The sequence below is a fragment of the Phyllobates terribilis genome, unplaced genomic scaffold, assembly GCF_046119375.1.
Source record: "Phyllobates terribilis strain yellow unplaced genomic scaffold, ASM4611937v1 Scaffold_3__8_contigs__length_932513732, whole genome shotgun sequence".
In the NCBI taxonomy this organism is placed as follows: Eukaryota; Metazoa; Chordata; class Amphibia; order Anura; family Dendrobatidae; genus Phyllobates; species Phyllobates terribilis.
In genome coordinates, this window is record NW_027362763.1 from 238,034,151 (window position 1) to 238,062,015 (window position 27,865).

Consider the following 27,865-nt stretch of genomic DNA (forward strand, 5'->3'; position numbering starts at 1 on the left):
TCAAGCCACGAGAACCCGAAGGTTTGTACCATCAGTAAAGACGGAGGGGAAACCACAGCTATTGTATCCCGGGACCACCTGAAGAAGTGTATCGAACAACTGAGGAACCCTGAAGAGGAACAAGAAGACCATCGACCCGTAGAGGAAAGGGAAGATATGGTTAGTACTGTGCTCGGGGACTTCCCTCGGTCTTGGACTCAAGTCAATGGTGCAGTTGTGGTACCCGTACTCACCTTCCTCCAACCAGCATCCCAAGCACCTACGGAGCAACAGGTAGAGCTGGAAGAACAGCCGGTCCAGGAGGCAGAAGACCCCACACCCGCAGACCAGGAGGATCAACCCTCTGCTTGCAGTGAGCCTGCCATATCCCTAGTGAGCCAAAGAGCCGGTAGACAGCTGCCCAGTTTACCCTTGACAGCTCCTACACCCTGTAGTTCAGGGCTAGGCAGTCAGCTCCGTAGGTCCACTAGGGCCACTAGAGGCCAGTTACCCGCACGGTGGAGGATTTGAAGTGTATAAATTGTTTTATTTATGTTTACCTGTGTATTGTTGCTTGTGTATAATTTTGTGTTTCTAGTTATTTGTAGGAGTCCTTGGCGGATTTACCGGGAATCCTTGTACATAGTTGGAGCGTAACCCAGGACGGACTAAAAACTGTTAAGGACTCGGGGCAGGACAAACCCCTACCTGGTTACGTCTCCCTGTGTTGGTGAAATGGACACCTTGCTTTTCTTCAAAGACTGCACCCGGTTACGGACATGCCGTAACCATCTTTATATGTTTTTCTAAAATATGTTTAGTCCCGGAGTACTAAATTTCACTAGGGGGGAATGTGACACCCCAGGGGTCTGGTTGCCACAGTGATAGAGATGTTATGTCTGAGAGCAGGTGGGAGGTCCTTTGGTCAGGGATCCTGGGCATGCCACACCTCCTGCCCAGTCTTGGGAGGGGAAGGACTTCCCCTATATAAACCCGGGGCTGAAGCAGGGTTAGGAGTCTAGGAGAGTAGAGACAAGAAACAGTCATAGGAAGAAACAGCTGGAGCTCAGTGGGAGCAATACTACTACGAGTCAGGGGCTGGCAGCTGCAGAGCTCGCCCTGACTGAGAAGCTTTCTTACCGGACCCGGCGTCCGAGGCTGTGGGGACTAACTCTTACCCAGCAGCAGAAGCCGACCGGCAGGGGATTTCAGGTCCTCAGGCCCAGAAACCCGAAGGCATGGTCACACGTGTGGGACCAGCACCGCCATCGTGGAGCGGAAGCCATTAGAAGGCCCCGAGTCACCGGCCATACGGGTGAGCACCACACGGTACACTCAGGGACGTGGGCTACTTATATCCGCTTCTAGCAAGGTAGCCAGAAGAGTACAGTCAGATTGGGAGGCCTACAACTCCGCCTGGCCAGGGGAGATCCCATCTGCTCAAGGACTGACCAGGCCCCGTTCACTAGCAAGTACTCCGGGAGGGTCTATCGTTGTTACCAGTAAAGACCCTGAATTACACCGCACCGTCTCTGAGTGGTTCCTGCTACCCCCATCTTCCACGTCGGCTGCCCTGAGGCCATACCCCTCCCGTTGGGGGTTATACTATCACGCTGCACAATTCTACACCGGCCTCAGCGGTCTGCCCTGCAGCGGCAGCTCCATAGCTGCAAATCAACGGGTGGCGTAGTCGACACTCAAATAACATCTATCAAGACTGCCACACACTGAGTTTGACTCCCTGGGCACGGACCGGGTCCCCGCCACTCGGAGACTACAACCCTCATCTGATCCGGTTCCGGGTAAGCCCCGTGCGCGAGACGCTGCGCGACACAGCAGGCCCAGGGGCGCGTCATACACACATAGGGCTAGAATCTGCAATGTGTGAGACAGCGTTAAAAATAGTTTTACGGAAATTAAATCTTTGAAATAAGTATAGCCGCTTGTCTGTGACATGAAGACATACAGCATATCCTTTAGTTTTATGACATTTTCTTCGTTTTATGTAGGACTCAATTGTCTGGAACAGAAGAAAACACACATTAAAACATGGGAAATAAATATGCTGCATTTTAATTCTTCAATGCGGCATTAAAAGGTAATGAGTAAATACTGCAAGTAATAATGGAACATGTACTGCATAAAGTTATAAGCATTAGTGTGCCGCCTTAAAGGAACCCTACACAGATACAAGCTTCCATCCACATAACTCAGTAGCCCAATGGTTATATGTTTCTGCTTGGTATGGCTCCTCATTACACCCAACGACGGCATTAATAAACTGCAATGCCCAGTGGGAGATTACATTAACAATAAATGTGATGTTAGATGCTAATCACTTTGCAAATTTACTGAGGACAACTGCTAATAGCCAATTATCCTGATCTAAAACAGCGCTTGCTGTAAACTCTGAGACCAAGTTCCCATGATGAGTATTTGGTGCCTTTTTGATGCTGCAGATATTTTGCAGCATTTTTGCACCAATAAATTTATTAAAAGGGTTATCTGGTCTCTATGAGATCGTAAGACTTGTGGATCCCCACAGTGCACAGCCTCACTCAATACAAGTGTACTAAGTGAGGCCGGACACAGTCTAGTCGGAATGTGGCAGGAATTATGCATACTTGCAGTCACATGACCGCCCGCTCCTGGTACCGGAGAATCCTCACAACACACAATGTACAAGATGTGAGGATTCACAAGTCTGTATTCACAGTCTTGTATCTTAAGATCGAAAAAACCCTTCAAGGTTGGGGTTTTTCAGTGCATTTTTTTGTTTAAAGAATAGTTCTTTATTGTGTTTTTTACGCTTAGGATTTTGACTCTTTTTGGTATGTCAAGTTTTAAATAAAACTGCTTTGTCTTCGAAATTTCCCGTTTGCTGAGCTTTGACAAAACTTTCTTGATATAGTCTTGTGCGGATCACATTTACTGCTTTAAAATGCTTATCTCATAGAGAAAATTTGCAAATAAAAATTAATATTTGCCGCAACAGAAATTGACATGTTGTGGATTTCAAAATTGCATCGGTCAGTTACCGCTGTGTAACACACGCTGGGCATGACAGTAATATAAATCCCACTCACTTTGCTGAAACCACAATACATTGGGTTTTTATTTCTGCACACAAATACGTAGCAGGGAAAACCTGCGACAAATACTCATTGTATGAACGTAGGCCGAGTGTTAGGCTATGTGCCCACGTAGCGTTTTTGCGGCATATTTACGGCCGCGAAAACGCTTGTAAAACAGTCTGCCATGCAAAGCAATGTGAATTCGGATGTGCTGTGCACATGATGCGCTAATTTGCGCGCCGAATTCGCATTGCTTTGAAAAACGTAGCATGACCATTTCTACCGCGATTATGTAGTGCCCCGAGGGCTCGGCCGCTACAGGGGTATTGCACCTCTGCCAGAGGTGTGATATTCCACTCTCGGGTAAGGATGGAGTATGGACCAGGGCTCAGGTAGCTGCATACAGCACACACACCCCATTTCCGAGGGACAGTTCAACGGTGCTCCCATTAGACAGTAATGCAGGCACGACAGACCATGTCCCTGGCTGGAGTGGGGAGGGGGGAGGAAAACCCAGTGATGTAGGAGCAGGAGGGGACGGTTCCTGAGCGTAGGCAGGAGCCCATTGGTTGCTGGTCACCTGGGCTCATGTTCTAGAGGGAGGTGTAAAAGGTGGGCACCATCTTAGATCAGGTTCAGTCAGAGAGAAGTTCAGTGGAGAGGTGACAGGGAGCAGAGGCTCTGTAGGAGCTCTGCTCAGGAGTAGGCCTAGAGAAAAGGCCGAGAAAGGAACAGGAGAAGAAGGAACAGGAGAAGAAGGAACAGGAGAAGAAGGAACAGAAAAGGAGGAGGAGAGATAGAGAAACAGAAGGGCTCAGGAACAAGAAGGTGGAAGAGACCCTAAGAACCCATGAGAATACCGAGTGAAGGGTCAGGCAGATTAAGGGTACCGGATCCCAAGTTGGTGGAGGAGAAACTACCCTCAGCCAAAGACCGGAGGTCGTGATCATTTATTGATGCGACACCTCATCAAACCTGCTAGGAAGGCACCATAAAGGACAGCGGGGAACGGGGCCCACGTTTACCCACGCAGATCCGCGGCAGCTGGACAAAAGTGGGTCACTGGTGAGGCAGGCCAGAGAAAGGACAAACGGGGGTCCTGAGCCAGACTTCTGAGCTGCCTGGGAGTTGACCGAGCCCCACACCTGGTGGACACAGCACGGCTCGGGCGGTCACTACCTGTACAGAAGTGACCCGGAGCACATGAACTGTGAGTAAAAGACATTGGATTGCAGTACGTTGTCTGTGTACTTTCTCGCTTCTCAAAGCACTACCGGTACTGGGACTCCCTGCACCATCACCCCCATCATCCATTGCACAACCCTGGGGCTACACTCTTCCCATGGGGAGTTAAACAACCTCAACTGCGTATACCATCAGCCTCAGGGGATTACCTTGCAGCGGCTGTTCATAATAACCGCAATCCACGGGTGGCGTAGTCGGACAACATGAACAGCACATAGCAGACTACCACTGGTCTGACCACCCTGAGCCACGGAACCGGGTCGCCACCACTACCCCCATCGTCTCCCTGTTGCCCGGCTCCGGGTACCCCACGGCCCAGGGGGGAGTCAATTACGCTGCAGCATAATCGCGGTGTGTGTGGTACCCGGGATGAAGAGGAGACTAAAACTCCTCTTCATCCCGGCTACCACGCGGTGAAAAAAAGAAATAAAAAAAGTTAAAAATAAACAAAACCTGTATATTCACCTTTCCGGTGGCCCCCGGTCTGCTCTCCAGTCTGCTCCTGGCTGTGTCATCTCTCATCAGTGTCCCGCAGTGTACTGTCAGGACCTGCGGTGACGTCATTTAGTCATCTGATGGTCACGCGACCGCTGACGTCGGCGGTCAGGTGATGGTCGCGTGACCATCAGCTGACTAAATGACGTCACCGCAGGTCCTGACAGTACACTGCGGGACACTGAAGAGAGAAGACGCGGCCAGGAGCAGACTGGAGGAGACTGGAGAGCAGACCGGGGGCCGCCGGAGAGGTGAATATACATTTTTTTGTTGTTTTTTTAACGTTTTAATTCTTTTTTTTTACTATAGATGCTGCATTTAGAGCATCTAAGTTGTTCACACATTATAAATCCATGCCGGTTGCATGGATTTATATTGTGTGATCAACTTGTCAAGCACTTTCCAATTGATGCTCAAAATCGCTTGGAAAATTGCTTGAAAAAACGCATGCGAAAACGCATGTAAAAACGCTGAAAAAACGCTTCTCTCTGGCAGAAAAAACGCATGTAAATCTGCATGCATTTTTTTCTGCCAGAGAGAGGCAAAAATGCTCTGCATCAAATCTGCTACGTGGGCACATAGCCTTAGTCAAGTCATTCACAGACATGCATATAGGTGCTAATTAAAGTATTATATATCGGAGTTCTTCGTAGGGAAGAGACCCTATGTCGTAATCTCATTAAAACACATTGTAATCATAAGCAGTTCATCTTAAAAGGAGGGAAATAAGGCGCACTACCAATACACTGAGAAGCAGGAGCCAATTTACCTGGATCCCATTTCAAATTACTCTAACACAGAGATGTGGCGGGAAACCACCGAGAGCTTGGTCCAGAAGGAACAGAGACCTGTGTATTGTGGACTAAAGCATTTAGTCCCAGCTGATCTAGGAGGACTGCGCACTATCCTGTTTTAACATCCAAGTCCAAAAATGGTCTGTTGTGGCCGTACTGAGATCAGGGACTACCGTGGCACTAACAGTGGAGGACCAACCCCTGCAGGCACAGAGGTTGTCCAGTCAGGGCTGTCAGTCTAGAGTAGGTGGGGACAAATGTCATACACAAGAGAGACATTAACAGTCAGTTGTCAGTTTATTCCTAAATTTCTTAGCCTATGTTCACATTCTGTTTTACCCCTACATCAGTGGCTTCTTTGAGCCTTGACAGAGCCAGTGAAGTGAGGGTAAGACACAAACGGCCTTAGACAAATTACCTATGAGCTGCACACGGACCGCACAGATCTGGTCATTGCAGTCCAATACTGATATCATTGTCGACGTGTCGCACTTGGTTCTCCTTATAAAAAGTTCCGTTATGTGGGCCGATAATTGGAAAACATTCTGGATCACGGTCCTGAGTAATAATTGTTTTGATCATTTACGGAAGCCTAAATCTCATTGTGGTCGGCAGAACAGTTTGCGTAAACTGGGAATGTGCTGATAACAATATACAACTGGATTGCGACTGAACTATTGTATTTCCCATTATTCAGTATCCATACAGCCTGCATAAGAAGGTGGAAAAGAGGCTTAGACATCCACTAGGGCAAAAATCTTCTTGTGTAAACGCACCTTAAGGCTACATTCACACAGGTCTATTTTTATATCGGTGGAAATAATCTTTTTTTTTTCTGTCATCTGTTTTGCCTCATCTTTTAAATGTTTTTATCTCATCTGTCTTTACTGTAGGTGGTAGACTGTTTATCCAATGACTTTTAATGGATCAGTGAAAAACAGACGGAAAACTGAAGTACAAAGTGACGTCCACATTTCATCCGTTTTATACGGATCCCCATAGACTATAACTACAAGAACACAACATGCTCTCGGGGACAGGACACACGGGTTGTGTCTATGGATCGGTGACACGCTATAGGTCTGTGTGCTGTCTGAGAAAAAAACAAAACACAGCACATGGATATGTGAATATAACCTCAGGCCCGCGGGCTGTCTACGGCCCTCGATGTCCTTTTATGCGGCCCCCGGGTATATTCCCGAGGACAACAGTGCTTGGGCCCGCAGCTGTACTTTGTGTGCGGAGATAGCATGATTTGTGCAGCACCCGAAGGAAGGCATAAATATCCAAATGGCCCTTGGCAGAAAAAAGACCCCTGGCCTAAGGGCTCATTGTCATGGCTCGTTCACATGAACATATTTTCAGTCCGAGTGCTGTCCTTGGGGAAGAAAAAAAAAAAAAGCACTTGAACCAATGTTATTCAAAGGGGCAACACAGATGAGCGATTTTTTTTAACTGACCGAATCTGCATGTGAGGCAAAAAAAGAGAATTGACTGCCATAAGTAGCCACAGTCCAGCATCTGATTTTTACAGATACATTGCAATTCTGTAGCACAGGAAACTGTAATTGGTCCTGTAAATGATTAATAGCTGGTGCTGTAAAAAAAAAAAAAAACCATAAAAAACAGATTGCATATGGACTGCACGCAGACGACAATTGAAAAAGAATAGTGTTATTTTTCTGTATGAAACTCAGAACCTACCCACTAAGAGTATATGCGTGGCAATTACCTAATATTAAAGGAGTCCAAATCGTTAAGTCTGCAGTCACTGTGTGCACATGCACTGTGCGCTGCGAGGATTCACTGGTTTCTGAGCCGGGACCGGAGGGTATGCAAGTTATACATACTGCCCGGCCTCACTCAATACAAGTGCATAGAGTGAGGCCACGCACACTAGACGGGCCCTGGCCAGGAGTATGTATAACTCATACATACCCTCCGGTACTGGCTCAGAAACCGGCGAATTCCTGAAGCGCACAATGCATGTTCTGGGGGGTGTTCATAAGTCTGCAGTCACACAGAGTGACTGGAGACTTCCCGATTTGGACTGAACAACCCCTTTAAGCTTTTTCTCACAGCTGGTTTGGTAGTTTCTACTTTGTAATCAATTCGACTTTGCAACACAGGCGGTGGTAAGTCTGTGACAGGCAGCTGTGTAGAAACACTAGTCTGTAGGATAAGGCAGACACAAGTGTGAGCAATAAGCTGAACCAATGAGGAGGCAAGGGGTGCGTCCCAGACCACCACACACTCCAGTAGGCACTTTAGATAAACTCTAGTCAAGATCACAGCTCTGTCCTCATAAAGCCAAGGTAAGAAGCAGCCAAGCTCTAAGGGACTAGACTGGTATTAACTCTAATTCCTTTTATACCCAGCAAATATCTCCAGGCTGTACAGGCAACAGAGACGCCACTTATAGGACTGCTGTAACGTGGATCTAAAATGACAAATTTTCCCATTTGGTCAGAACAATATCTGAGCAGTTGATGTTCATATAGTAATGGCTTTCACCAGTCTGCACCTCCCAGCAAAACCTGCCCTTTATAGTTGTGTGTGCTGAGTAACGTGTTACACTCAGATTGTGCTAATCCATGTAAATAGGTACAGTTGAAACCAGAAGTTTACATACACTATATAAAAAGACACATCTGCAGGTTTTTCTCAATATCGGACATGAAATCAGAATAAACGCTTCCTGTTTTAGGTCAATTAGGATTACCATCATTTTTAATATTTGCCAAATGCCAGAATAATGAGAGAGAGAATATTTTAAGGCATTTTTATTACTTACTGAAAAGTCAAAAGTTTACATACATTTCATTAGCATTTGGTACCATTACCCTTATCTGAATGACTTGGGTCAAACGTTTGGGATGTCCTTCCACAAGCTTCTCAAAACTGGTGTAACTGATCCAGGTTTGTATGTCACCTTGCTCGCACCTGCCTTTTCAGCTTTTCCCATAAATTTTCAATAGGATTGAGATCAGGGCTTTGTGATGGCCACTCCAAAACATTGACTTTGTTATCCTTAAGCCACTTTGTTATCATTTTTGCAGTATGATTCGGGTCATTGTCCATTTGGAAGACCCATTTCTGCCCAAGCTTTAACTTCCTGGCTGATATCTTGAGATGTTGCTTCAGTATTGCCACATAATCTTCTTTTCTCATGATGCCATCTATTTTGTGAACTGCACCAGTCCCTCCAGCAGCAAAACAACCCCACAACATGATGCTGCCACCCAAGTGTTTCACAGTTGGGATGATGTTCTTAGGCTTTCAAGATTCTCCCTTTTTCCTCCAAATGTAACAATGGTCATTATGCCCAAAAAATTCAATTTTAGTTTCATCAGACCATAGGACATGTCTCTAAAAATTAAGGTCTTTGTTCCTGTGTGCATTTGCAAACATTAATCTTGCTTTTTTATGTTTCTTTTGGAGTAATAGCTTCTTCCTGGCAGAGTGACCTTTCAGCCCATGTTGATACAGTACTCGTTTCACTGTGGTTATTGACACAATCTTACCAGCTTCCACCATCTTCACAAGGTCTTTTGTCTTTGGGTTGATATGCACATGTCGGACCAAAGCACGTTCATCTCTTTGACACAGAACCCGTCTCCTTCCTGAGTGGTATGATAGCTGGACATTCCCATCTTGTTTGTACTTGCTTATAATTGATTGTACAGATGAAAGAGGCACCTTCAGGTATCTTGAAATTGTACCCAAGTATGAGCCAGACTTGTGCAAGTCCACAATTCTCTTCCTTTTATCTTGGCTGATTTCTTTAGACTTTCCCATGATGCTACACAAAGAAGCAGTGTGTTTCAGGTATGCATCAAAATACATCCACAGGTGTGTCTCTAATTAACTCAGATGTTGCCAAAAAACATCAGAAGCTTCCAAACACCTGACCTCATCATATGGGCAGTCCAGAATTGTTTAAAGGCATAGTAATCTTAGTGTATGTAAACTTTTTACTTTGCAGTAAGTAATAAAAATGCCTTAAAACATTCTCTCTCTCTCATTATTCTGCCAATACGCAAATATTAAAAATTATAGTAATCCTAATTAACCAAAAACGGGAAAGGTTTATTCTGATTTCATGTCAGACATTGAGAAAAACATGCATATGTGTCTTTTTATATAGTGTATGTAAACTTCTGGTTTCAACTGTATATTCATATTCGGTTTAACAATAGAACTACTGATGGAGTCATTTTGACTCCTTTCGTTTTTTATTTCTCTTCTGTGACTACATTTTTCAGAATTCCGGCTTGAAACTCGGTGACTTTTCCTCAAATATGATGTGAAAAAAGATTTTGTGAGAATAAATAATTTTGGTGAAAAATTTGCGCGTTTTTTTCAAAATTTACCAAGAACTACTGAAGGGAGTCATTTTGACTCCCTACTATATTTTGAGGTCCTTTTGTCACTAAATGTTGCTATAAAGTTTTGTGCATAATTTTTTCACTCTGTCTTATTTACCCTGATTTTTCATATAGATGTAGTTCAATTTACATGTCAACTTTTCACATTTTCCTTGTTTTACCTGCTTGTATTACTGTGTAATGCTGAACAAAATAGCTTGTTTACTCTAGGCTCTTATCTTATGCTAATGAAGGGTGGTGTTTTTCTAAGGTCCTAGCAGGAGACAGTACTCTGGATAGTAACTTTACTTTCAGTTCAGCTGAAGAGACAAAGAGAACAGACGCAGACATACGAGCTCTGAAGACTCATACAGGTATGAATTGTTATGAAATAGTTTAGCTGTCTGTCAACTGATTCAGCCCACCTACTTTTGAAGGTGGCAGAACAGTTATTATTTCTTTTAGTTTTCATTTCATTTCTATTTTTCAGCAGGGAACTATATAGAATTATGGAATTTGTGAGGAATATGGAGAGAAGACGTTTGATAAAGCCTCAGGATATTCTGGCTACTTTGCAATCCATACCGGAGGATGAATCGGAATCCGAATTGCAGGAACATGTATTTGATTCTGACAGTGATGAAGATTTCATTCCTCAGAACATATCAAGTGAATCTGAAGACTCAGAAGGAACAAATCCAGAAGGTAAGTAGTTATGTGTATTTATTTGTTCTTCCACACACTGAGTTAGGGCCTGTGCACACTAGCAGAATTCTGGCTGAATAGCCATCTGGATATTCTTGCCGCAATACAGGCCGTACCTGCCCGCTCATGCCTGAAGCTCCGCTCCGAACCCCGGGCTGGAGCCGCTGTCAGGGACAGAGCAGCGCTTGCTTACGCGCGAGCACGGCTCCGTCCCAGACAGCGGCTCCAGCCCGGGGTTCGGAGCGGAGCTTCAGGTATGAAACTCCGCTCTGTACCTGAGCGGGCAGGTACGGGCCGGATTGTGGTGAGAATATCCGGTCGGATATTCCGCCGCTAATCCAGCCAGTGTGCACGGACCCTTACAAAACAAAAATTCTAAATATTCATCAACTTTTTTACAGATATTCCAAGCACATCAACTGGGGATCGGGCTCATGCAGTTATGTTGCCTCGTGACCATCCTCCTGGTCTTGGACAGAAAAAATCAGCAAAACGTCCCAGAAATGAAAGAACAACAGATAACGATGGCGGCGAAGGTAATGCAACAACAAACACCAGAGAAGGCGAATCTGAAGGAATACTAGTTTCAGCGGATGGTATTCAATGGAAACCTGTTGAAATTGGAGAACACTTGCCTGGTAGGCGTGACAGACAAAATATTCTTCGAGAAGCACCTGGCCCTACAGGATACGCCAGAAGAAATATCATTATCGATAGTCCTTTGAGCGCATGGCGTTTATTTTTTGATTCATATATATTGACACATATAAAGAACTGTACGCTTGCAGAAGCATGCAGGAACAATAATTTACAGTTTACTCTATCTGATGAGGAGCTAGATGCATTCATTGCGATATTCTATGCTCGTGGAATATCTGGCACGAACCGTCACTCGATTAGAAGTATTTGGTGTAATGACTGGGGAATACCGTTTTGCAAAGCGACAATGTCTAGGGACCGCTTTGTTGAAATTATGAGGTTTCTCAGATTTGATGAGAAATCTACTCGATCGGAGAGACTGCAAACGGACAAGTTTGCTCTATTTTCTACTGTGTGGGACAGGTTTATTGAAAATTGTATTGCGTGTTACAAACCTGGCCCATACATAACGGTGGATGAGCAACTTTTCCCAAGCAAAACTAGGTGTCCATTCACGCAGTACATGCCTTCCAAACCAGATAAATATGGCCACAAATATTGGCTAGCTGTTGATAAGAGGAGCAAATATCTGGCAAATGGCTTCCCTTATCTAGGCAAAGATGACATACGCCGTGCTGAGGACCGTTTAGCTGACCATATGGTAATGAAGTTATTGGACCCGTTTTTGAAAAAAGGTCGCAATGTTACAACCGATAATTATTTTACTTCAGTAAAATTAGCTAAACAGCTAAAAAGCAAAGGAACAACCATCGTGGGAACACTGAACAAGATAAGGCGAGAAGTGCCTAAAGAAATAAAATCCATGAAAGAGGAATTGTACAACACTAAAGTGTTTAGAAATGAAGACAATTTTACACTTACAGTATATCAAGGAAAGCCCAACAAAAATGTTGTCATTTTGAGTTCCGTCCATCCTGATGTTGTTGTTGCGTCTGATTCCGCTAAAAAAACTCCAGAAACGGTAAAGTTTTACAATGAAACAAAATATGGAGTAGATGTAGTGGATCAGATGGCACGAAAATATACCACACGAACATGCACAAGGAGATGGCCTGTTCATGCATTTGAAAATGCCTTAGACTTTGCGGGTATAAATGCATGGATAATATTCAAGGAGATTACCCACCAAAAAATGTCACGCAAGGCATTTTTGCAAACGCTTGTGAGAGAGTTGAGTGGTCCTTATGTCACAGATAGGGAAAAGGGTTCCACGTCCCAAGTTTCTACATGCTCAGAAGTGATGGTTCAAACAAAATTTTGCCAGATCAAAGAAAAGTGCAAGAAAAATAGATCTGTCGGAAATTGTAAGACTTGTGGTAAGTCTTTGTGTGGGCAATGTACTGCCATAAATCAAAGGCAATGCCTAAAATGCGAAACACCAAATGTTTAGAAGGTGAATTCTGCGCCATATTTTTATTTTTATGCTCCTCCACCTACATTTTCTCTGCTTTTTGTTCTTCAGTTGTTGTTTATATGTGTGCACTTGAATAAAAAAAAATGTTTGAAAAACGTCTATTATAATTATTGTTATTTTCTGTAGAAAAATAAGAAAAGCAGAAAAAAAACAATCAAAAGCATTACTGTTGGATCTCACAATAATAATACATTACAAAAAATATAATTATTAATAAATAACCACAAATGAAACTCTAAAAATAAACGAAAACAAGCAAGGAGTCAAAATGACTCCTTTCAGTAGTTCTAGGCGGGGTCACGAGTCCAGTAGTCCTAGAGCTTGTGTTTCAAAGGATTAAAAAAAAAATCCATTGCATACATATAAATTCTCTCTGCAGCTCCTCATGCAAATCGCATCCACCTTTATACATCTGATTCTTCTCCGTGCACAGGAAACAACAACAATGGCACGGCTTGTAAAGATTTTCTCCTGATGGGCCTTGTTCTCATTTACCACTACGTAGTCTCTGCCATGTTACATCTATCCATCATGACTGCATGTTTGGAAATTGTGAAAAACAAGCACAGATGTGTGTAGAATGGCATGGCATGGCATGGCATACAGCACCAGCATACTCAGCATATTTTGGGTACGTTGAACTGCTCAGATTATTCTAATTTAGCACTTTAGTGCAAATTTACTTAGAAAAAAACATTTGTTTCAGTCAATTACTTATTTCCTACATGCAAAAAAAGGACAAAAAACCAAGCAATGTGAACTGAGGTCTAAGATGGTGCACATGCAAGAAATAGGAGCATGTTCACACTAGCAAAAAGATGCAAAACCTACAAAAAATATATCTCATACCCTACCATCATTATATATAAATGTAAAGCAAAGTTGCATATGAAATATAGGGTACTTAGTGAACTATTTTTGATCAAAAAAAGTATACAAGCCGTCCCACCAGCGACAAGGTGACCCTAAATTGGGACGGTCCTACACTGTCTATATTAAAAACCTTACTGTATATCAAAGTTGAAGTAATGCATATAAAGGGTAGACAAATAGAACCGGGTCCCAATATCAGACCACCTAGGCCCGTGGTAAGCTACATATATACTAACCAGCTCAACAAGGGGGATGCCACACCCATAATTTGCACAGAATGCAAACAAGACAAAAAACCAAGCAATGTGAACTGAGGTCTAAGGTGGTGCACATGCAAGAAATAGGAGCATGTTCACACTAGCAAAAAGATGCAAAACCTACAAAAGACAAAAAATATATCTCATACCCTACCATCATTATATATAAATGTAAAGCAAAGTTGCATATGAAATATAGGGTACTTAGTGAACTATTTTTGATCAAAAAAAGTTTCTCAAATAGTTCACTAAGTAACCTATATTTCATATGCAACTTTGCTTTACATTTATATATAATGATGGTAGGGTATGAGATATATTTTTTGTCTTTTGTAGGTTATGCAAAAAAAGGAGTTAAAATTCACATTATGGGAATAGTAATGATCTTTAAAGGGGTTGTCCAGATTTGGCACGAAAGTCTGCAGACTTCTGAATCCTTCTACATGAGGGTTCTCATATGCAGGTAGTGACGTGACCGCAAGCATGCAATATGCATACTCCAGACCATATTCTGACTAGAGAGCCTCGCTCAATGCAAATGAATTCAGGGAGGCTGCGCAAGTCTAGTCGTGATGTGGCCGGAAGTTTGCATATTTCATACTTGCAGTCACATGACCACCCGATCTCACCGCCACTGCGAGAGAATCCTGACAGTGAGCGGTGTGTGTGAAGTGAGGATTCACAAGTCTTCAGTCACAGCATAAATGCAGACTTTCATGCTAAACCTAGATAACTACTTTATTAAAAAAAAGACCATGTCTCATGACTCATTTCGATCAACAGTCTACAGCTGATCAGCTGAATATTTGAAGGACAGTTCTCTTTATTTTTTCTGGTTAGATCCTTTTTAAGCATACATAATGTTCAGAATGCTGTCAGTTGCCAGAAATCTGCAATTTTGTTTAATATATATATATATAATTATTATAGCGCCATTTATTCCATGGCGCTTTACATGTGAGAAAGGGATAGAATATATATTATATATATTCATATTCTAAATACTGCTGTTCACCTGAACATTGCATTGTTTTTCCTTTGCTCATGCACCTCTCCATTCCAGATATTTCCCCTCTTCTCTGCACATTAACCTAGTTTTGTTAGCCAAGATGGCATTATGCTCAAGGCACCCAGAGAGTTGAGGACCACACCCACTTGGCTAAAAAGTTGGAGATTACATACCGGGGGGGGGGAGGGCCCATACCTCAGGAATGGAAAGTTGCTGGAACAAAAAAAAATAAGTACCCAATTCGGTAGAAGAGCGACAGATAGATTTGGGGTGGGGGGGACAAGAAAACCACATTTATGGCTAATGAAAGTAAATTCCCAAATTTACCAAATTCCCAAAGAGCCACTTGCATTATATATAACAGCCAATCTGAACCAGTGGAGACAGCAGATTGATTTTGGACTACCCTAGACTCCCTTGTAAGCACGGTGGCTGAGCCATAGTTACAGATTAGTGATGAGCGAGCATGCTCGGGTAAGGTGTTGGAGTATCCTGAGCGTGCTCTTCAAAAATGTCCAACTTCCTGCATGTTTTGAGGCGGTACAGACGCAACACGCGCAGGGATTGCCTAACTCGAACATGTTAGCGAGCACGCCCATGATACTCGGATAATACCTTATCCGAGCGTGCTCGCTCATCACTATTAGAGATCACAGATTAATGGAAAGAAGGAATCATGAAGGCATGATCAAAATACACACAGCTTGTGCAGTCTTAATTAAAATACTGCATGTTTGTGTCTATAGCTCCTATGCAGACCTATTTGCTTCATGAAGAATGACCTATCCTCCAGCAGCATATTAATGGATACCAAATATAACCAGTAAAAATTAAAGATACAGAGGGTGAAATAAGTATTGAACATGTGTCACCAACTTTCTAAGTAAAAATATTTCTAAATATTATTATTTATTATTATAGCGCCATTTATTCCATGGCACTTTACATGTGAAGAAGGGGTATACATACAAGAACAATTACAATAATCTTGAACACAATGTGACGGCGACTGGTACAGGAGGAGCGAGGACCCTGCCCGCGAGGGCTCACAGTCTACAAGGGAAGGGTGAGGATACAGTAGGTGAGGGTAGAGCTGGTCGTGCAGCATTATTTGTGGAGTGGTGGTTACTGCAGGTTGTAGGCTTGTCGGAAGAGGTGGGTCTTCAGGCTCTTTTTGAAGGTTTCCACGGTCGACGAGAGTCTGATGTGTTGGGGTAGAGAGTTCCAGAGTAGAGGGGAAGCGCGGGAGAAATCTTGTATGCGATTGTGGGAGGAGGAGATTAGAGAGGAGTAGAGAAGGAGATCTTGTGAGGATCGGAGGTTGCGTGCGGGTATGTAGCGGGAGACTAGGTCAGAGTTATATGGAGGAGACAGGTTGTGAATGGCTTTGTATGTCATGGTTAGGGTTTTGAACTGGAGTCTCTGGGCAATGGGGAGCCAGTGAAGAGATTGACAGAGAGGAGAGGCCGGGGAATAGCGGGGGGACAGGTGGATTAGTCGGGCAGCAGAGTTTAGGATGGATTGGAGGGGTGCAAGAGTGTTGGAAGGGAGGCCACAGAGCAGGAGGTTGCAGTAGTCAAGGCGGGAGATGATGAGGGCGTGCACTAGTGTTTTTGCAGATTCATGGTTGAGGAATGTGCGGATCCGGGAGATATTTTTGAGTTGGAGTCGGCAGGAAGTGGAAAGGGCTTGGATATGTGGTTTGAAGGAGAGTTCAGAGTCCAGGGTTACCCCAAGGCAGCGAGCCTGAGGGGCTGGGGACAGTGGGCAGCCATTGACTATGATGGATAGGTCAGTTGGGGGGGTTGAATGAGATGACGGAAAGATGATGAATTCTGTTTTGTCCATGTTAAGTTTTCGAAATCTAGCAGAGAAGAAGGATGAAATAGCAGACAGACATTGTGGGATTTTGGTTAGTAAGGAGGTGATATCAGGTCCAGAGAGGTAGATCTGTGTGTCGTCAGCATAGAGATGATAATGAAAGCCATGAGACTCTATGAGCTGTCCCAGGCCTAAGGTGTAGATGGAGAAGAGCAGCGGTCCTAGAACTGAACCTTGGGGGACACCGGCAGATAGGGGGTGAGATGAGGAGGTGGTCTGTGAGTGAGAGACACGGAATGTCCTGTCTGTTAGATATGAGGAGATCCAGGATAGGGCCAAGTCTGAGATGCCGAGAGATGAGAGAGTTTTTAGTAAGAGGGAATGGTCCACCGTGTCGAAGGCAGATGACAGGTCTAGGAGGAGGAGGACAGAATAGTGTCGCTTAGATTTGGCGGTTAGTAGGTCATTGGTAACTTTGGTCAGTGCAGTTTCAGTAGAATGGTGCGGTCGGAAACCAGATTGTAGGCGGTCGAAGAGGGAGCAGGAGGAGAGGTGGGAGGACAGCTCAGAATGGACGGGTTGTTCCAGTAGTTTTGAGGCATAGGGGAGAAGTGATATGGGGCGATAGCTAGACAGAGAGGATGGGTCAAGGGAGGGCTTTTTGAGGATGGGTGTGATTGAGGCATGTTTGAAGCATGAGGGGAAGACACCAGTTGTTAGTGACAAGTTGAAGAGGTGGGCTAGGGCTGGGATGAAGATAGTGGTAAGGTTTGGGATGAGGTGGGACGGGATTGGGTCAAGTTTACAGGTGGTGAGGTGTGATTTGGAGAGTAAAGAGGAAAGTTGATCTTCCGTAATGGTGGAGAATGTGGTTTTGGAGGAGGAGGGTTGAGTAGGTGTGGGGAGGGGCTGTGGGGGCTTTAGGCAAAAGCTTTGTCTGATGGTGTCAATCTTCTGTTTGAAGAATGAAGCAAAGTCTTCGGCTGAAATAAGAGGAGAGGAAGGAGGCACTGGGGGACAGAGGAGAGAATTGAAGGTGTTGAATAGTTGTTTGGGGTTGTGAGACAGGGAGGAAATGAGAGATGAGAAGTATGTTTGTTTTGCTGCAGTGAGTGTGGACTTGAAGGTAGTGAGGGACTGTTGGAATGCGATGGAGTGCTCATTGGAGTGGGACCTTTTCCATCTACGCTCAGCAACCCTGGAGGCCCGTCGCAGTTCTTTAGTTAGGCTGGTGTGCCAAGGTTGTCTGTTGATTGTGCGAGCTTTGGTATGTGTGAGGAGGGCGACCGAATCGAGAGCTGCAGCTGTTGTGGTGTTGTATAAAGTGGCAGCAACATCTGCATCATGTAAGGAACTATTGTCTGTAAGAGGGAGAAGGGATTCAGAAAGTGAGTGTAGGTCAAGGTGTTTGAGATTTCTGCGAGGGTATGCAAGTTTGTGGAGTGGGGAATGTTGCCCTGGAGAGGAGAGGGTAGAGAATGTGAGTAGGTTGTGGTCAGAGAGAGGGAGAGGTGAGTTCGAGAGGTTAGATAGGGAACAGAGGCGGGTGAAGATGAGGTCCAGCGCGTGGCCGTCTTTGTGGGTGGGTGTGGAAGACCACCGGGCAAGACCAAAGGAGGAAGTGAGGGATAGAAGCTTAGAGGCAGCTGAGAGGGAAGTGTCAATGGGGATGTTGAAGTCGCCCATGAGGATAGTGGGGATGTCAGCGGAAATGAAGTAGTCAAGTGGTGAAGTGGTCAAAGAAAGTGGTGGCTGATCCTGGGGGGCAGTAGATGACAGCCAGTTGGAGGTTGGAGGGGGAGTAGATGCGCACACAGTGCACTTCAAAAGAGGGGAGAGTAATTGAGGGCGGCAGTGGGATATGGGTGAAGGAGCAGTATGCTCCTTCACCCATATAAATATATATAATAATATATATAAATATCTATAATATAAATATATATAAATATGCTACTGACATGAAATTCTCACTGGATGTCGGTAACAACCCATCCAATCCACACAGGCAAAGAAATCAAACCATAGTTGTCCATAAAGTAAATTGCGTAATAATGAGAAATGACACAGGGAAAAAGTATTGAACACATGAAGAAAGGTGAAAAAAAGCCATGGAAAGTCATGACACCAGCTGAAATCTATCAGTAATTAAAAAGCAATCCTGCCACTTATTATTTTTCACTATCAGCTGGTTGAACTGATGGCCTATAATAGGTGTCTCATTACCAAGGTGCCACACAAGAAACATCTCATGATGGATAAAATCAGTGAGCTGTCTGAAGACCTTCGCAACATTATTGTTGCAAAACACACAGATGGCATTCGTTACAGAAGAATTTCTAAATTACTGAAGGTTCCAGAGAGCACTGTTGGGATCATAATCCATAACTGTAAAGAACATAATTTCACGATAAACTGGTCATGGCAAGGTGTTCCCAACAAGATTTCAGACAGAGGAGTGAAAAGCATTATCTGAAAAGTTGTCCAAAAACCAAGGATCACCTGTAGAGAGTTACAGAAAGACCTGGAATCAGCAGGTACAATTGTTTCAAAGAAAACACTAAGTAATGCACTCAACCACCATGACCTGTATGCACGCTCATCTCGCAAGACTCCAGAAAAAAGAAAAAGCATGTTTAAGTGCGTTTATAAAGTTTACTCAACAACAATTGGACAAGCCTGTGAAATACTGGACAAATATAGTCTGGTCAGATGAGATCAGAAATTGAACTCTGTGTTTGGAGGATGAAAGGAACAGCACATCACTCTAAAAACACCATACCAACAGTGAAGTTTGGAGGTGGGAACATGCATGCGACTAGTTTCTCCATACAGGAGGTGTCCTGAAGCTGTCATCACCAACAAAGGCTTTTCTACGAAGTATAAATTACATTTCAGCAAGAGTGTTAAACACTTTTTTCCTGTGTCATTTCAAATTATTACACTAATTTGGACATCTGAGGTTCCATTTCTTTTCCCTTGTGGATTTGATGAGTTGTTAGAGACATCTGGTGAGAATTACATGTCAATAGCACCTTTAGAAATATATTTACTTAGAAAATTGGTGACGTGTTCACTACTTATTTCACCTACAACAAAAACCTACATAAATGAACTGGAATATAAGTTGGTGTGCATGCAGCGTGTAGGCACATGTTCACACTGGCCACTAAACAGACAAGACCAAAGAAACAAAATAAGCAAACACCATGCAGTAAATAAATAGCAGTAGTGCATGAAATTAATATATGGTGCTTAGTTAACAATTTTGATAAAAAAAAAAAAAAAAAAACAGTTGGCATATGGTAAAATTTTAATACTAGATGTTAGGACCGTCCTGAATAGGGTCACCATGATGTGGTGGGGTGGCTTTTAATCAAAATTATGTTAATTAAGCACTCTGTCATTTTCCTGCACTTCTGCCATTTATTTATTAAAGGGTGTTTGCTTATTTTGTTTTTGTCTTGGGTTTTATTTCACCTGCTGCAGATAACAGGCGGTTATTAAGATTTATAGAAAATAAATTACTGCATAATAATTTTAACCACTTTTTAAACAGGTCTAAAACAAGATTACTTTTGCCACGGTCATATATAGTTTGGTCCATAAATATATGGACAGTGAACAAGTCTTCACGATTTGGGCTCTGCATGCCAACATTTTTTATTTAACCCCTTCACGACCAGGCCATTTTCAGTTTTTGCATTTTCATTTTTTGCTCCCCTTCTTCCCAGAGCCATAACTTTTTTATTTTTTGGTCAATAAGGCCATGTGAGGGCTTATTTTTTGCGAGACAAGTTGTACTTTTGAACAACACGATTGGTTTTGCCATATCAGGTACTGGAAAATGGGAAAAAAAATTCCAAGTGCAGTGAAATTGCAAAAAAAAAAATTCCACAGTTTTTACCATGTTCACTAAATGCTAAAACTGCTAAACATGTATAGGTTTATTTTTATTTAAGTGGTAAATGGAGCGCAAAGGGAGTGATTTAAACTTCTATTTTATTTAATTTTATTTTTTTTACATGCTTCAATAGTCTCCATGGGAGACTAGAAGCTGCGATTGTCTGATCGTCTCCACTACACGCAGGCGATGATCAGATCGCCTTTGTACAGCAGAAATGCTCACTTGCTAGGAGTGCCGACCGCTGGGTGGCGCTCATAGCAATGTGGCAATGACCACCACACTGGTCTCCTGCAGACCCCGGGTTGTCATGCCAAGCCATTGGCGTCCAACGATCATGTGAAGGGTTCATTGATGAGCGGAGCCAACAATGCGCTGCCGGTAAGGGAGAGTTAAATGCCGCTGTCAGAGGTTGACAGTGGCATTTAACAAGTTAACAGCCGCAGGTGGAACGCGATTCCACCAATGCCGAAGCCCACACCAAACAGGGGGTCGTACTATTACGGCACACGTCATGAAGGGGTTAAAATTAGACAGCTGAGATGCAATTGAATAGACTTTTCAGGTATAATTAAGGGGGGGGGGGGGGGGGGAGTGGTTGTACAAAAATATCCTGTGAAACAGTTTGGAATTGCAATCATTTTTGTAAAGCACCTCCTCATTTCAGAGGCTCAAAAGTTATTGCACAAATTAACTTTACCATAAATAAAATATTCATTTTTAATACTTTGTAGATGTAAATACTTATGTCCAAAAATGACAAAAGTATTCTCGGAGTGATACCTTTATTGGCCAACCAGAAAAAAATATATATACATGCAAGCGTAGAAAATCCTTTGTAGGCAATGACTGTCTGGAGTCTGGAAGCCATGGACGTTACCAAAACGCCAATTCCCCCTTTGACGCTTTGCCAGGTCTTTACTGCAGCTGACTTCAGTTGTTGCTTGTTTGTGGGTCTTTCTGCCTTAAGTTTTGTCTTAAGCATGTAAAATGCTGCTCGATGGGGTTGAGGTCTGGTGATTGACTTGGCCAGCATGGAATATTCCACTTATTTGCCTTAAAACCTCCTGTGTTGCTTTCGCAGTATGTTTTGAGTCATTGTCCATCAGTGCTGTGAAGCGACGTCCAATCAGCCTTGCTGCATTCGGTTGAATCTGAGCAGAAAGCATCATCCTGTACACTTCAGAATTCATCCAGACGCTTCGGTCTTCAGTCACATCATCAAAAAAAACAGTGACCAGGTGCCATTGGAAGCCATGCATGCCCATGCCATCTCACTGCCTCCAACAGGTTTTACAGGGGATGAGACCTTTTTGGAGTTCCCAAGCTCATCAGTGCATTTTTTTGCAGACTGTACCAAACTGTTGATTTGGCCACTCCTAAAATTTCTGCTCTGTGATGGATTCCTTTTTTTCCCTCAGCCAGATGGTCTGTTTCACTTCCATTGAGGGCTCCTTTGACCGCTTGTTGTGGGTTCACAGCAACAGCTTCCAAATGCCACACCATGAATCAGCTCCAGACCTTTTACTTGCTTAATTGATGAATTAACAAAGGAATAGTCCATGCTGCCCATTAACCCCTTTACAGCCTGTGCCGTATTTGTATGCACAAGGCTGTAACCCCCGGTTCAGTGAGGGCTCCGGCGCTGAGCCCGCACTGAATTGGGCACATGTCAGCTGATTATTACAGCTGACATGTGCCCGCAACAGCCGCGGGTGGAATCGCGATCCACCCGCGGCTGTTAACATGTTAAATGCCGCTGTCAATCTGACAGCGCCATTTAACTTGCACAAACCGGATGCGCGTCACTTACCCAGCCCATCGGCGACCCCGTCACATGATCGCGGGTCACCGATGGGTTGGCATGACAATCCTGGGTCTGCAGCAGACTCCAGTGGTTGTCATGAGCTGGTCGCTATAAGCGCCACCTAGTGGTCGGCGCTCATAGCACAGGACGATTTCTGCTGCATAGAGGTGATCTGCTGATCATCTCTATGTAGCAGAGGTGATCAGACAAGTGCTGCTTCTAGTCTCCTATGGAGACTATAGAAGCAAGCAAAAAGTGAAAAATGTTTTTAAAAATATTAAAAAAAATTAAAAAATATAAAAGTTTAAATCATCCCCCTTTCGCCCCATTCAAAATAATAAAAAAAACAAACAAAAAACACATACACATTTGGTATCGCCGCGTTCAGAATCGCCTGATCAATATAAAAAAAGAATTAATCTGATCGGTAAATGGCGTAAAAAGGAAAAAAAAATTCTAGACGCCAGAATTACGGTTTTAGGTCGCCGCAACATTGCAATAAAATGCAATAACGGGCGATCAAAACATCGGATCTACCCCAAAATGGTATCAATAAAAACTTCAGCTTGGTGCGCAAAAAATAAGCCCTCACCCAGCCCCAGAAAAATGGAGACGCTACGGGTCTTGGAAAATGGCGCTTTTTTTTTTTAGCAAACTTTGGAATTTTTCTTCACCACTTAAAAAAGAACCTATACATGTTTGGTGTCTACGAACTCGTAATGACTTGGATAATAGTAATGGCAGGTCAGTTTTAGCATTCAGTGAACGTGGTAAAAAAAAAAAAAAAAAAAACCCACATCTGTGGTATTGCACTTTTTTTTGCAATTTCACCACACTTGGAATTTTTTTCCCGTTTTCCCGTACACGATATGGTAAAACTAGTAATGGCGTTGAAAAGTAAAACTCGGCCTGCAAAAAATAAGCCCCCTCACGGCCATATTGACCCAAAAATAAAAACGCTGTGGCTCTGGGAACAAGGGGAGCAAAAAACGAAAATGCAAAAATGGAAAATCCCAGGGTTGCGAAAGGGTTAAAGAACTTTTGGGCTAATTGTCCAATTACTTTTGGTCCCTTGAAAAAAAAAAAGGCAGCCACATATTAAAAATTGTAATTCCTTAACACTTACTCCAATTACCGTTGAATACCCTGAAATTAAAGCTGAGAGTCTGCACTGTAAGTCCATACTGATTAAATAACTATCTTGACTAGGTTTTGAAAACAGCTAAAATGCCAAAACTTGACACTATCCAAATATTTCTGGACCTAACTGTATATGATAATCTTATCAATACAATACTTGGATCATAAATGCCTAGATTTGATTTTTATTGTGAAAATATTTACATTGTCCTTGCCCTCAGTGTTACAATTTGAGATGATTAATTGGCAAATAATTTCACACTTGCATAACTCAGACCCATCATTTAAGAATAAAAGCAATTCTTCAAATTTAACAGACATTTTTGTGATAACGTACCTCCTTAGACTGTTAAAAGTCTGCATAACAGTTAATGAACACCTCTGCATTTTTTATGCTCTTAAATGTATGCAAGTCTCTCTATAAGACCACCCCTTTATCCAGACCAGATTTTCTGTGAGAAGTCACACCCACCACATATGCACGCCGGCCATCTTATTTAGGATCACCCTCCTAGAAGGCTACATTTCAAGGGAATTTTGGGTAGTTGTATAGTAAAGTTTTTGCTGTTTATGTAGACAAGGGTGAGTGTTCAACCCACCAAACCAATGTTATGCATAATACAACACTCCTTCCTTAGGAAAATATTAAGCTGCAGGTACAGCCTTTTTGAATGAGTATTAGTTCTTACAAGCTATACGAGTAAGAGAAATGAACCAGTGATATAATTCTAGATTATAAAAGGTGTTGAATTTTTCTTAAAGGGGTTGTCCACTAATTTTACACTGATGCCCTATCCGTAGGGTGGATGTGTAGTATAACCACGGCGGCCACTACGAGAAAATCATAGTCCCATGTGCTGTGTTTTACAGTTGGAGGCTGATTGACAAGTCTTCTCACATTGCTCTCAAATCAGCAGCGACTTTTTGGATAGGAGAGTTGTGCAGTATATGGGGAAGGCTGTGCCACCAAGTGCAGTAGGAGAACCTGTGATACGAATATTTAAGTGCCTTAACACAATTCTTAAAAATAAAATGATTGATTTAAATATGATTTCTTCATGACGATCAGAACCAGGAACAATGCCGGATAAAAACTAGTAGAAAACATAAACCCCAGAGAGAAGAGGTCAAGTCAAACACAGTTTAAGAGATACTCAAGAATGACTAAATTTTAATGTAGAACTGTAACATTTACAGCAAAAATCAAAGCCATTACAAAATAATAAAAATTAAAGACAGAAAATAGGGGAGCCCTGCCCTTAAAAAAAATAATCATTTTTTTTTTTACAGTACTCTGAACATTTTTCTCTGGAAACAGGACGCAACAAAAAGACAAAATCCAAAAAATAACTCAAGAGTCAGAAACTGGTGTTTTCAACATACAAATATGAAATGACGTAAGAAATAAAGCCTTTAAAACAGGCCAGCGGTCTTAACTTGAACTTTCCAAGTAAAGGCATCAGCTTCACAAAAATTGTGATACCAATGTAATATGTCATGTCAACTACTTTTTGACACATGAATAATCAATTAAGCTACCAAAGTCTATTATCCCCAGCGACCTGGAGATGCACATCGGATCTTCCTCTCAGTAATCAGAGGGAAATCAATAGTAGTTCCAGAAGTTTTAATTAGACGAGAACATGTACTGGCATGATTGCAAGGGATTGTATACCGCACTGTGCCACCTTAGGTCAATTTCATGGCATTCATAAAGCCTCTATTTAGAAGGGAGACCCTCTGAATATACAAAAGCCATAAGGACCTGTACGTGCTCTAACTAATTAAATCTTATTGACTAAAGAGGGAAAAAAAAAAAATAGTATGGGCTACCTCACATTATTACTAAGCTGTGCAAGGTATTCTCGTAATTCCTTGGCAGCCTTAAATCTGCCATATCTTTTCTTTGGGTTTGCACATTCATCTAACAGTGTCCCAAGAAGGCCGTCTTTGGCAACTTCAGCTGGAGGGTCGTGAAGAAGGCCGCCAGAAGTTCCACGCCACGTAGCATGTCTAGACAGTAGGTTCTGGCAAATAGCGTAATAGTTATGGTCCACGGTAGTACGAGAGCAAAGAATTTCTTTTGAGAAAGAAAGGCATGCTTCTTTGTCACAGTCATCAAATTTGCTTTCATACCACACGTCCCAGTTTTCCGGTTTATCTGAAAATGCAAAAAGATTTGAAGATTTAGTGTAACATATTTCATGAAAAACAAAAGAGGCATACAAATAAATAAAAAGGTAATGCGGCTTTACTGGAAATCCCGCTCAGGAAATGTGCACATTTCTTTTACTTCACATATAAGATGCATTTCACAAAACAAATAAATGGTCATCGCCGAGACCCCTAGTGATCACTAACACGTTTTCCGATGGTCCATTCTCTCACCGATTCAGAAACTGAATCAAGTGTGCAAGTAGAATAAACAGCTCACCAAGCCTCTAGGCGTGCCGAAGCGCAGGCTTCATGGGACCGAATGTGGACGTAGATGGAGAAAAATTCCACCTTCATAAAAATTGCAAAATTTAAGAAGATTCCAGATCATGTTAGAACAGGCAACACATTCAGAGCTTTGACAAAGTAAGCAGCTTGACCTCGAAATGAGTTACCTGGTCAACTGTATGGAATCTTCTTAAATATTTTTCTCATAAAATTTAGCAATTTTTATGAAGCTGGAATTTCTTTCTTCACTAAATCAAGTGGCATGGTTGTACATGTACTACATTACATCCCAAAAGCAGTAAGGAAGAACGGGAAATCTGAACCCACGTTCTAGTGATTGTGGGGGTTTCAGTCGTTTGTCATCTATCCAAGAAAACAAAATCCATGTAACTTTTAGGCTGGGGCTACACGGTGATGTGTCGCATGACAGCAGTTCTCTGGAGAGTTGAGCGACAAAAACTTTTAGTGCGACCATTTCAGAGCTCTGATTTTGCTGTAAAATAAAAGCCAGAAAAGTCGCACACAAGTCGCTTACGAATTGCATTATAGTCTATGGTGAGCGAGTTGCCTGTGACTTCCGACCAGCGGCAGAAAATCAAACACATTTGGAAACATTTGCGACTGTCGTATGTCACAATGTGACACCTTTGCAATAATGGACATAATCACTTACAATTCTGAGGGTGATCTTATTGTTGCCATATAATTCTAACATAAAAAGAAGTGTTTGATCTGTTTTCATGTAAGGGTGCCTTTAAGAGACAGGAGATAATTGGAAATTCTAACCAGGGGTCTGACACTGTGTAAAAGGCATTATTGCATTTAAGCTATACATCTGAGAAAATTTAATTACACCTAATATAAACCATCGCATGTTACACTGATTAACTAGATCAGAAATTAAATTAAAGTAGAGCATTTTGGAAAATTCCCCAGACTCCGTTCCAATATCAGCAGCAAATATATTGCTCCTGTTCGCTCAGTTTTCACAGACATCTAAACACAAAGAGCAAAATAGCTGCAGCCGACATTACAAAACATGGTAAAGTAGGCACTAGATCATCTTTACAATGTGTGGAAGAAAATCTAAGATTCATTGGAAAGACTTCACCGATCAATCATATGTGTCGTACGGAGGAACAGGTGCTGAACTTCCAGAACAAGATAAATATGGGCACGAATGTGAAGCAAGCTGACAAGTTATTATCTGGCCGGCTCTCCCGACACAGCGGCAGCAGCTTGGTTTTGTGCCCACTCGCCTGTTTATAAATGGCCTGACTCCATTGCCACATGTCCGAAAATAACAACCTAATGATCGTTTATTATTCACTTCTGATCAACCAGAAGAGGACACAGAGCTAATGGCATCATAAAGGATCAGAAATGAACCGCACCATAGACTGAAATGGAATTTATCTGCCTGACTGACATCCAGGAGAACATACAGTCACATTTACTATAAAACCACGGCTTACGGGACACAAGGAAGGGGTATACATTCACATTGTGAAAAAGCACCTATGTAAGGGAGGGACAGGGAGGAACTGTAGAGGTCCACATCTGGGACATGGCATCCACCTCACTGCGCACGCGCGGACCAGCGGCCGGACATGTACGAATGCGCGTGCTATACAATAGAGCTTTCCAGGAGCAATATTCAAATACATGGGCAGCGCCAGCAGTGACAATGCAGCGCCCACCCATGACTGAATAGTAGAATCACACCCCTATGACTGAATCCAGCAGGAAGGATCTAGCCCATACTATTTTTTTTACCCTCTTTAGTCAATAAGTTTTAATTAGTTAGATCACGTACAGCTCCTTATGGCTTTTGTATATTCAGAGGGTCTCCCTTCTAAATAGAGGCTTTATGAATGCCATG

At 42.8% G+C, this 27,865-nt stretch overlaps 1 protein-coding gene across 2 annotated transcripts in view; it reads right to left on the reverse strand.

The window, feature by feature from the left end:
• Positions 1–24,683: 24,683 nt before the first annotated feature.
• Positions 24,684–27,865, reverse strand: part of DIPK2A (divergent protein kinase domain 2A) — a 33,850-nt gene continuing 30,668 nt past the window's right edge. For both annotated transcript variants that reach the window (XM_073674664.1, XM_073674665.1), the window contains exon 3: positions 24,684–25,702. In XM_073674664.1, the coding sequence (XP_073530765.1) occupies positions 25,371–25,702 (332 nt within the window). In that variant the 3' untranslated portion in view covers positions 24,684–25,370. The remainder of the gene's footprint in view (positions 25,703–27,865) is intronic.